The 11,336-nt window shown below is 37.0% G+C and overlaps 1 protein-coding gene across 1 annotated transcript; it reads right to left on the bottom strand.

Moving 5' to 3' along the window:
- Positions 1-141: 141 nt before the first annotated feature.
- On the bottom strand, positions 142-11,237 carry def6c (DEF6 guanine nucleotide exchange factor c). Its single transcript, XM_055054687.1, has 13 exons — positions 11,202-11,237; positions 9,833-9,910; positions 9,145-9,285; positions 6,848-7,030; positions 4,930-5,160; positions 4,704-4,850; positions 4,482-4,590; positions 3,330-3,553; positions 3,142-3,249; positions 2,779-2,945; positions 2,495-2,693; positions 2,320-2,410; positions 142-1,205 (listed from the first exon to the last, which is right to left on the bottom strand). The coding sequence occupies exons 1-13, from the start codon at positions 11,235-11,237 to the stop codon at positions 1,027-1,029; spliced, it is 1,893 nt and encodes a 630-aa protein (XP_054910662.1). The 3' UTR covers positions 142-1,026.
- Between the last annotated feature and the right edge of the window lie 99 nt (positions 11,238-11,336).

Raw genomic sequence — 11,336 nt, 5'->3', positions numbered from 1 at the left:
TTTCTAATTTACTCAGAAACAGGTGATTATTCACAAGAAATGGAGGAGGAAGCTTTCATCACCATTAATCTTCCTGCATGAAACGTATACTGAGAATGAAACAAGTAAAGCCTCACCAATTAGTCACTTTCTGAGATAAAATTTAAGCAGTGTTGCGGTTTTATTCATTTTTAAGCTGAATAACATGAGGAAGTTGTGGCCAAAACGTGGACAGAAAGTTTGTTTTTCACAATATTACCATTTCAGTGCTGGATCTTATTGTCACTTGTCTTCATAAAGTTAAACACTAAACATTTCAAGGTTAATATGTTTTCAATGGATTTAAAAATTATTAAATTGAAACAGTATAATCTGTGAAAAAACAAGATCTCAGTCTGAAAACCATTTGACGTAGCTGCAAAATGTTCTCTGAACTTTCTTTGGAAAACAATTAAACTTTTGCACACTACATGTTCGTCAAGATGTAATCTTGTTTGTTCAATAACAAAAATCTTCTAAAACAAAAAAACAAGACGGTAAAACATCTTCATGTTTGCATCACATTATTTCCACCAGACGACAGTTGAGGATTTAGCAAAAGAAAACCAGTAACAATACATTCAGACTTTTAATTTAAGCGACAAACATGAGAAACTTTTTAAAATCCTCCAGAGAATTTATTGTAGAAAACTTAGCATTGCTCGGTGCCAATCAGATTGTGACTTATGTTGTCATCATCGCTCTCTATCTTTACACTCAAAATATAACAAATATGATTCAATGTTTTCTGCAGGAAGAACATTTCTGCTTTAACAGCTTTCAGAAATAGTTTTTGTATCTTTCTTTCCAAGGAGTTCTCTCTGTGATTCATCTGCACTCCATCCTCTTCTTATTTGTTCGTCTACAGAAATTTCCCAAGGTGCTGCTTTTAAGAAAAAGCTCTTTGTACACTTTCTGTTACGTTGTATTTATTACATTACATTCTTGAGTAATTCAAAGTATTGCTCTATTTTAAGATAAATTACAATTGAAATGTGATTAAAACTCCTAGCATCCTGATTCCTCTGAGAGGCAGTTGGCCTCCAGCTGCACCTCTGATTCGTCTCCATCTATCCTGTTATTCTGTTCGTTCCTTATCTTATATTTACAGATGAACTCATTGCTGGCCAGGGCTCCTTCTTTTTTGGGACAAGTATATTTTGACTGAAGACGACTTTCCAAACGCTCTGCAAAAAAAAAAAAAGATTTTGTTTTGATCAGACAGTTAATTTTGTAAAATGTTCATAAACATTTAATTCAAAATGAAGATGTTAATTAACAAGTAATATTAGATATGATTCATTGGATTGGTTGAGTCTATCTATCTATCTATCTATCTATCTATCTATCTATCTATCTATCTATCTATCTATCTATCTATCTATCTATCTATCTATCTATCTATCTATCTATCTATCTATCTATCTATCTATCTATATCTATCTATCTATCTATCTATCTATCTATCTATCTATCTATATCTATCTATCTATATCTATCTATCTATCTATCTATCTATCTATCTATCTATCTATCTATCTATCTATCTATCTATCTATCTATCTATCTATCTATCTATCTATCTATCTATCTATCTATCTATCTATCTATCTATCTATCTATCTATGTATGTCTGGATTGAATTTGATTCTATAAAAGTGAGCACAAACTGGACTTTAGCTTTAGCATTTCTTGATTAGACATTTTATAAACAGATGATTTGAGGTTTTTCATGTGAAAAGATTAATATTTATGAATTATTTAAAAAAATAGAAAGTAACTCAGCAAAATTCACTCACAAGTGGGCACCTTTTGTGACATACATAAAATCTCTGCCTTTATGATGTATAGATTGATGTGACTTACCCATCATGTCATGTGACTAAAATCTGCAGAATAATCAAATAAAGTGTTGTTGCTTTTTAGCTTCTCGAGGCTGTCCAACCCCCCCTCAAACGCCCTCTGTTTTTTTTTTTTTTTTTTTTTTTTATTTTATAATTGTTTTTTTTATGTAATTATACGTACTTGGTTTTGTTTTTGATATGTCTGTATGGGGATTTATGTTTGCTATGTGTTAAATGGGGAAAAAAATAATACAAAATTGGAGAAGTCATGTAAGCTTTGCAAAATGTATGTAAAATGAATGTATGTTCTCCTGCTAAACAAATAAAGAAAAAAAAAATAGAAAGTAACTTTTCTTGAACTTTAAGAATTTTTCCGTTGTCATTTTCATTGTTAGTACAATATTGTTGTTAAGTCCAGGCATTAAAAAATTTCCAATGCGGGGAAGTCATTTCATACCTGCAGGAGTGATCGGCGTCATCAGGCGGTTCAGTTGGACATTCCAGTGGCGGACGTGCTGACTGGCATTTCTCAGCCTCTCCTGCATCTCCTGGAAATCCAACAAGGTTTCACGTCTGTGCCTTTTTCCCCCCAAATCTAACGTGTTTCACTCCATGTGTGTTTCTTTTGTCACCTCAAGGTGCTGATGGCTCCTCTTACGAGATGCCTGCAAATTTCGGAGCTCCACGGAGGCCGAGTAGAGGGCGGACGGCGTGGCCTCGTCCACCATGCCGTTTGAGGATTCGCATGTGGAGCTAAGGCGCTGTAAGATCTTCTCCTGTTCCTGGAGGACCTGAAACTGCCTCTTCTTCTCCTCTTCAGCCTCCAGCAACCTGAGGAAAGGAAGGAACAGAATGTCTCCATCAACACATTTCTACAAACACGATTATAACGTGAAGTAAGAACGCTAAAGGAAACCTCTCCAGCTCCAGTCGGGCCCGCTCCTCCTCCAGCCGAGCCTGGATCTCCATGTTGAGAGCTGCTTCCAGCTTCTGCTGCGTCAGCTCCAGCTCCTGGATCCGTCTCTTCTGCTGCTCGGCCTTCCTTTCCTTCTCCTGGATCTCAGCCTGCATGCTGTCCCTCATCTGGACACAAACACATATATTGGAGCAAACCGACGCTTTAACAGTCATACATCTTTGAAAAGCATTAGCAGAGCCTCCTGCACAACCAACAAAAATGCAGCAAGAGATTTCTGGATGATAAGTCGGCAACAAAACATTTTTTATTGTTTTTATTTTACATCTAACAGCTTTTTGAGTTTTGTAACTTTTGACAAACCATTTCAGCCTCCTTTAGCTGTCTCTCCAGATCCATCTGCACCTCCCTCTGCTTCCTCCTCTCCCTCTCCTCCGACTCCCTTCTACGGATCTCCAACTCTCGTGCATGCTGCAAAACACAGAAGGTGAAGCACAACAAAATCCCCAAAGCGTAACGATGACAAAACGCCGCCTTCTGCTCCATCTTACCTGAATGATGCTCTCAATTTCCAAATCCTGCTTCTCTTTCTCCATCCGCTCCATCTCTTGGAAGTTGGAGTCATCTGATTGGCTGCTCCGGCTGCTGCAGCTGCTCCGGGTGCTGCGGCTGCGCTCCCGGTTGCTGTGTTCTCGCTGAACGCGTCGCTTCAGCTTCAGCTCCTGGTGGAGGGAGGATTTACCCTCACGCTGAAGACGGAGGGCTGTTTGAATAGCTGCAGAGGTAAGAAAACACAGATGAAGATGTTTCATTTCAGTTTTAGTTGAGCAGGAAAAGATTTAAGTGAAAAAAACTATTTCAGTATTTCAAAGTGCTTTACCCAATAAAATAAAAAATGTAAAAGTCTTAGAGCACACAGTCAACAAGTGAAGCATGTTTGATTAAAGTTTCATTGCTAATGTTAAAATCAGCTGGGATTTTAGAGTTGATTTAAAGGAACTCAGTATTTTGGCTACTTTACAGTTTTTGGGAAATTTGTTCCAGATTTGTGATGCATAGAAGCTGAGCGCTGCTTCTCTATTTAACAGTGAAAGGCTTTCGTGAAATTTTTACAAGCTTTTGTGTCCTGCTTAACCTCATTTAGTTTGGTTATCTATTTACTGTTCAGGACATTCACCTTTCCAGACTGAACGTTTTGGGGACAGTCCAGCCAAATTTGCAGCAACGTAACTCCGCCACACTTTGCACTGTCTGAAAAATCCCAACGGTTTCTAAAAGGGGAGATGTTTCCAGTAGAGACATATCAGTTATTACGGTAATTTCCCTCCCGCTGTAGCAGGGTGTGAAATTTGTGAGGGAGGCTCTTTTACGGTAATTTGCGAAAACAACTTGCTAGAAATAGAAAGTTTCTGTTTTTCTGCAGAAATGGGCAAATATATTTCTTCACCGGACATTTAAATAACTTTGTACAATTAAAATAATCAAAAATATCCAGACAGAGATTTGAATCTTAGGTCATAAAGGGTTAACTTATTTACAAAAAACAGCTGGGAGTTTTTTTAAGTAGTAGATCCACAAATGGAAGTATAAAAATGTGCAACATGTGAATTTTGCATAAAAGCTCCCCTTTAAACAATCATTCCTGGTCAGATACTAAACGCATAGATTTAATTTGACCTTTCTGCTGACTGACTCTCACACACCTTGAGTCCACTCCACCTTCTGCCTCTGGTCAGAAGCGCTCATCTCGTAGGTTTTGCTGTGGGTTTTCACACAGAACAGGCAGCGTTTCCCCTCCCTGTCTGGAACAGGCTGAAGCAGAAGGGAAAAGAAGAAAGCAAACAGACTTAGACTCTGATAACGTCTGTATGTGATCGCAAATTCTGGGCGGATCAAAGTTCTGCCGGAGATGTTTTCTCACCCACCTCTACAACGCAGCTCCTGTCCAGCTGGATTTCCCCTCGCTTGTCTTTTAAGTCCTCGCTGACGTAATAGGCCATGGAGGAGGACCTGAGCACAAACCAGCGCTCCGTCCAGTTCCTGCGCATGTGGCCCTTTTTCCACATGTAACCCTGTGAAACGGGGCAGCACACTCTGGGTCAAATGTTTGGAGCATATTCATGCTTCCTGAGTGGATTCAGAAGGACCCACCCTCTTGAGGACATTGTGATACATCTCCAGGAAGACCTCATGCAAAGCCAAGCTGAAGGCCTCGGCGCTGGTGACCCTCAGCAGCTGACCCGTACTCATCTGCTCCAGGAACGTCCACACCGACATGCCCTCTTCCTGCACTGTGGGGTCCCGACTTATGAGGTCCTCTAAGGGCTTCCCGTCCCACTCCTGGCTCATAGCTGTGCATATTTTCTTCAGAAGATATTCCACCTAGAAGCAGAAAAAATGTCACACTGGGATTATTTTATTTTTATTTTTTTTGGAAACATGTTAGATTAGAGAGAGCGTCTGGTTTTATACTTCTCCATGAGAATGCTGCTGTGCTTATTGAACAACAGAGGGGTATTTTTGTCTCCGACTTACAGGAAACCAAAAGCATTTTGGAGGAAGTGGCGGAAGGAAGAGCCTCATTAACTTACTTGTGCTTTAAGTCTTTTTGACTCTGAAGAAACGTGAAACCACTTCGCTGTCAGAGCTGCACTTAATGGTGTTATGTGGTTAGTTATTTCTCGAAAGCATTATTTACCAAGCACATTGTCAAAAATAAATGATTTTTCAACTTATTTTGCTGCATTTTTCAAAGAATAAATAATAACAGACCCAGAAAAGCAAGAAAAAGGAAAATAAGAGCAGAAAGATTCCCATGAAGAGGATTGGTTGTGGTTTTCTACAGCACTCCACACCAAAGTAATGCAGTAACAATGAGACAAAGGAAAGACATTAATAGTCTGTCACTTGGATTTAGTCAGCAGTCAGCAGAGTTTAGATTATATTAATCATATTAGATACAAGTCTAAAGAAATGTCTAAATAATTCTTTACATACAGGCTAAATTTTTTATATATGTAATTTAAAAGCGAACATTTTTCAACATGGTTTTAGATGTGCTAGAGGTGCCATCGCTTTGCCCACATGCACAATGAACTGCACCAAGGAGTTAGGCTGGTAAAAAATTATCCTATTTACAGTGGAACAAAACCGAGCGCTGTTAAAAGTCCTCCAACTGGGACTCCTAATTTGATAGTTGTTGGTTCAGCAAAAGTTGTCAGAGTTTAGTTCCAGAGCGAGCCAGTATGAGATTTAAACGCCTCAAATTATTATTAGTTCACATGGATATGTGCGCTCAGATCAGTCTGACTGCATGGTAAAGCAACTGGCACAAATATAACGCTACGGACGAGGAAAGAAACAGGAAGGAGATTCAAAATTATTTTACTGTTGTAGACAAAAAAAATGTAGCAAAGCATAATTTTACATGAATTACTGGTGCTTTGAACAAACAAAAATTATGAAAATAATAAGTGCAACACCAGTAAATACATTAATGGTGATTCATGTTCAAAAATGTTCCTTGAAGAGGAAAGTTAGAGATTTTTAATCAAAAATATTCTGTAGGCAACTTAATGGGAAGAAGTTCTGTGAACCTTTGAAGATTTTTGGAGGTTTTAATGCTTTGGAGCATTTCTAACATTAATATTAACATTTGCACAAGTGGTACATTTCTTAGAACAGTACAAAATGCAAAACCTAGTTAACATGTGAAAGCTTGTTTAAAATAAATTGTTAATTCCTAGAAAGTGTGTCGTTAAAATGAAAAGTCCTGGTATCACGTTTATGTACAGATCAGTCAATGTCATGCTTTCATTTTGAATGTTCACTGCTAATGCTTTGCAAAAAAAAAAAAAAAGAAAAAAACAAACACTGATTCTGTTTGAGACATGAAGTTAGAAATTTAAATTTGGTTCAAAATTCTTTCCGCAAATTGACTTTATCATCAGATACACATCTCCCATTTCTCAGAGTTTCTCAGAATATCTCCATTTACTTCCCTTGCAAGAACAAACAGACATGAGAGCAGGTGAAGGCGGGTGGGAGGATAAATCTGAGCATCTTTTACCTCCTCTGTGATCATCACCAGTGGGTAGCTGTCCTCAGACAGCAGGTTGAACAAACAGAAGAGCTTAAAGCAGTCCCGCTCCGAAAGCAGCAGCCTCTGCGACGCCATTTTGAAGTTCTTCTTCATCGTCATCATCCAGCACAAATCATCAAATCTTTCCTTGTCAAACATTCCCTCTTTCACCTGGAAGTACAGAAACATGTGATAAAATGTGTCACATTAACCCTCCACTAAATCTAACATTAAACTTAACATGTTGTGTTTGAAGAGTTTTGTATTTTTTTGATTTATTATTAAAAATAACCAACACAATAATGACTAATGTTACTGTGTAAAGGAGAAATTCACTTTAATTCATCCAACATGCATTTATAAGTCAGTTGTGTTTAACTCACATTGTGGTACTTTTTGTTCTTTTTCAAACTAGTTCCTAAAGCCTTTAATATGGAAGAAGATTAGTGCCATCCAAAAAACATATATATATTTTTTTTATCAGAATCTGGACTTTAAATTAGAAGATTCTCCCTTTCGTTAAAAAATATGAAAGTTAAAATTCTGAAAAAAAAGTCAAAAGAATTTAGCTCTAATCCTCTTCCATACTTTTGCCTTTCTTTTTTCTTTGCTCTGTTTTCTATTGCTGTCGCTGGTTCCCTTCCTGCTTTGTCATGTTCTTCAAGTTCTTCTAATTTTTATGTAAAATTCTCTTTTTTCCCCTCAGTCAGACTCTACAACTGGGTCACAAACATAACTTAGTTTAATAGTTTTGTCTCTAGTTTTTACTACAGCACTTGTATCTGGGATACTTTTTTCTTAAAACAGATTAGGAAGACAGTACAGGGTAAAGAAATATAAAATTACCACTTCTTATTTGAATTTACACTCACAAAATAAATCTCAACACTTTAATGAGCAAATATTAGTCTTGTTTTATTAAATGTTGTCACACTTATCTAAATGATCGAATCTAAAGATTAAAAGATTTTACAAAACAGCAACAAATATTAACAGAATTATTGGATTATTATGGAATATATTTTGCAGTAATTTTTTTCTTAGTTAAATAATCCCTTTTTTCAGCATCAGTACATTTTTTTATTTAGGAACTGAACTCATGACATGCAACAGTTTCTGCCCTCAAACTGATCTTAAAATACTTACTAATAAATTATTTAAGATGTGTGGAAAAGTTGTATTAATAGTCTGTGCTACTTTGAAGTGCTGAATTTGGCCTAAATATCCCTGTTTCCTTCCACTAGAAGAAAACAGGGATATTTGTTGCTTATTTGTTGCTTTCAGGAACTAAACAACACCTCATATAAAAAATAATTAACTTCTGACATACTTATAGACTCTCTAACAATTCCCATTAAATAAATGTATTTTAAGCATTTTTAAAACGTATATTTTTGGTTGGTTATCTGGTAAACTTTAAATAAATAATTCTCGACTTCTTGTTTCCCACGAGTGTAAATATGATGTTGCACAACTTTAAAAGACGAGAACAGGAGTCAAAAAATGTCTACAAGAAAACTGCTCCTGACCTAAATGTGCAAATAAATGTGCAAATAAAGAGTTAGAGAATTTAAAACAGCTGGAACTATGACAAATATTTATTTCTGCTTTGTTGCAGAGTTTCGACCTAAATACTTTCTCAAAAGTCCATAAATGCAACACACTACAAATCGCTTTGGTCACATAAGTCCACAACAAAAACTCCAGGTCTGCTGTGAAATAACATAAATATTTGGAAAAATATCTGATTTATAAAGTTGCGTACGGTGTTGGATCTATGATTTTTTTTTTCTGTTCCAAAGATATGTGGAACTTTTTTTAGAGTGAATAAATATGACAACATTTTAGGGCAATTGGAGATTTTAAAAAAGCAGTAAATTTCCTCCAAAAACTCATAAATGTTCTAGAAAGAACATGGACATTTTGAGCTTGAAAAGTTTGTTTTTAGATTAATCTCGTAAGTTTTCTGGAAAACAATTGGAAATATAGGATCTTTAGAATTCAAACATTTGCTAGAAAACAACATGGAAATTTATGAGTTTGAAAAGTTTTTTTTTTAAATCGCTGGAAAAAAATGATTTTTTTTTTTAGATTAATCTAATAAATTTTGCAAAAACAAAAAGACTTTTCAAACTCAGAAATGTTCTTTTTTGTTGTTGTTTTTTCTAGAAAGTTTCAGAGGCAATCTCAACATTATTGATTTGGTCGTACCCAGATGTTATTTCTGGAGGAAATCGATCCATAAAGTTTCATGTCAAAACAAGCTGCAGAAGTTGCAGCCGTACCTTATCCAGTATATATTTGTTGAGGTAGGGCATGTAGCCATGATTAGAAACTGGACCATCGTCATCATCCTGGAAGTGCTCCTCCAGGGCAACTGGGTCATGTGGGATGTTCAGAACCGTGTACAGGTTGTGGGAAAGGACCTGAGGAGGAAGAACAAGTATAAACGGATCACTTTAAATCTCCTTGTGCGTCTACACACTGCGATGTTTCCTCACAAACACAAACACAGTCAACTTCCAGTGGCTGGAAGCATGTCAGGACAGCTGTCTGCTGCTTCCTGGGATTCCTCTGAGCAGCAAAGGCATGTGGAGACTGGACAGATTAAGATAAAACTTACTGAAGAACTGCAGAAAAAAAGATGCTGACTTTCCCACTTTAAAACAGAACAAAATAAAAAACCCTGACAGTTGAAATATTGAGTCACTGTTTGTTTCCGGCCACAGAAAAAAGGCTGGACTTTGAGCTTGAATCAGGTCTCTATTGGTATAAGTCTTAAATATTTGTCCTCAAATATGTGAAATATGAAAGGTGTGTTCCAGTGTTGCTTCACATACCACAAAACACAATCTCACAGGAAATCAGCCATACTTATGGTCTTTGGTTTGGCTTTGGACATGCGAAATAAAAAAAACAAAAACAAAGACACAAGAAATCCTGATCATTTCTGTAAAATCGGCCTCCTCTTACCTTCAGCTGAGATTTGGACACCTTCCCGCACCTCTCCACGTCCAGCGATGTGAAAGCGTACCAGATCGACTTCAGGAGCTCGATTTAAGGTCCATTTTCTGGAGACCGCTTTGTGAGCAAGAAGAACTACATTTCCGAGCGGCGCGCTTCGGTTTTTTTTTTTTTTTTTTTTTTTACGCAGCGGTGGTGATATTACAAATAACAGGACGGAGCTCAGAGCTGGCTGCGCTCTCGAAAAGAGCCCAAAGCAGGCAGATGTAGGGCAAACTTAAAGAGGCGGAGTAAACCCAGATAACGCCTCGAGTTCACAGCTGGAGACTCGCTTCTTACAACTTTACGCACGTTTAGGATAGAAAACGCGCCTTTACGCAAACATTTCGCCAGTTCGCGACATGGAACGTTGGAAGCATAATATTTACATTTTGGAGCAGATCATGTTGGTAACAGAGATCAGAAAAGCGTCTTTTCAGCGTGAATCTGTTTAATTGAGACTTCAACCAGGAAATGTTCCAAGAAATGAAATGTGATTGGTCAGTTTTTTCATGGTCAAGGATGTAGTTCCAGACAAAACTAAAAGGTTTAATTCAGATATTTAGTTTGTGATGTACAGGGTGTTTCTGACTACTGCTCTGTTGTGACTCCAAACAAAAGTTTCAAAAGCCTTGACCAAACTCTGTCCCTCTTGATTCAAACTTAAAGGGACCTATTATGCAAAATTCCCCTTTTTCCCCTTTTTTATACTTTTATTTGGGGCTCAACTGATTCCAAAAACAGTCCAAGAACTAAAACAAATAAATAAATAAATAAGTTATTGTGTGTTGATGTCTAGAAAATGTGCCATTTCCAAAACCTCTAGATAAGATACGTAGAAATATCAGAAAAAAGTGGGAAAATATCCAACCAGAATTATGACAAAAGATTGATGATTAAATATAAACATTTTGTGGTCAAACTGCATTTTAATCCAATATTTTTGGATTCTATTTTTGTTGACATACGTCAACAATGGAAAAAGAATAAAGTAAATCAATAAAATCCCCAAATTAATGTGATATTTATTCAGAGACTGTGACCTCTGGTCTGAACTGTATCTGCTGGTCTGGTGTCCCCTCAAGGAAAATAGGTCAAACATTAGTCATGCGGTCACACAAAGCCTCCACACGACTTGCTGGAGCAAAAGTGGGCTAATCAATAGAATAATTAGATCATGAAAATGGTTGTCATGGTTCCAGCCTATAAAACCAGACCCTCTACACATGAAGCCTGTATGTACATGTGGTTTTTACACTAACACTGTGAATTCATTGACTGATTCTAGATTTTTGAGCTTCCTTCATGTTGTTTCTGAAGTTTATGGCCACTTAATCACCAGCGTCTCAAGTGCAAGGCGGAAACGAGCCGTCATTCACTCGGCTTCAAGTCACAGTTATTTGGCCAAAGGTCCTGATGATGATTAGCTTTCTTCCTGGTAAACAGAATTTACGACTTCGATGATTTTACATGG

This window comes from Poeciliopsis prolifica, unplaced genomic scaffold, assembly GCF_027474105.1.
Source record: "Poeciliopsis prolifica strain line A6 unplaced genomic scaffold, Auburn_PproV2 SCAFFOLD040, whole genome shotgun sequence".
Lineage (NCBI taxonomy): Eukaryota > Metazoa > Chordata > Actinopteri > Cyprinodontiformes > Poeciliidae > Poeciliopsis > Poeciliopsis prolifica.
The sequence above is the reverse complement of the archived record's forward strand: the minus strand, read 5'-3'. Positions and strand labels throughout refer to the sequence as shown.

Bases quoted from the DNA above. Each gene is read 5' to 3' on its own strand.
- def6c (XM_055054687.1), bottom strand. From the start codon at position 11,237: ATGACGGCTCGTTTCCGCCTTGCACTTGAGACGCTG. The intron at 3,554-4,481 runs GTGTGTGAGAGT...TTACCTCTGCAG, and splicing joins GAAGGTGGAGTGGACTCAAG to CTATTCAAACAGCCCTCCGT. The intron at 2,411-2,494 runs GTGACAAAAGAA...TTGGATTTCCAG, and splicing joins GGAGCCATCAGCACCTTGAG to GAGATGCAGGAGAGGCTGAG.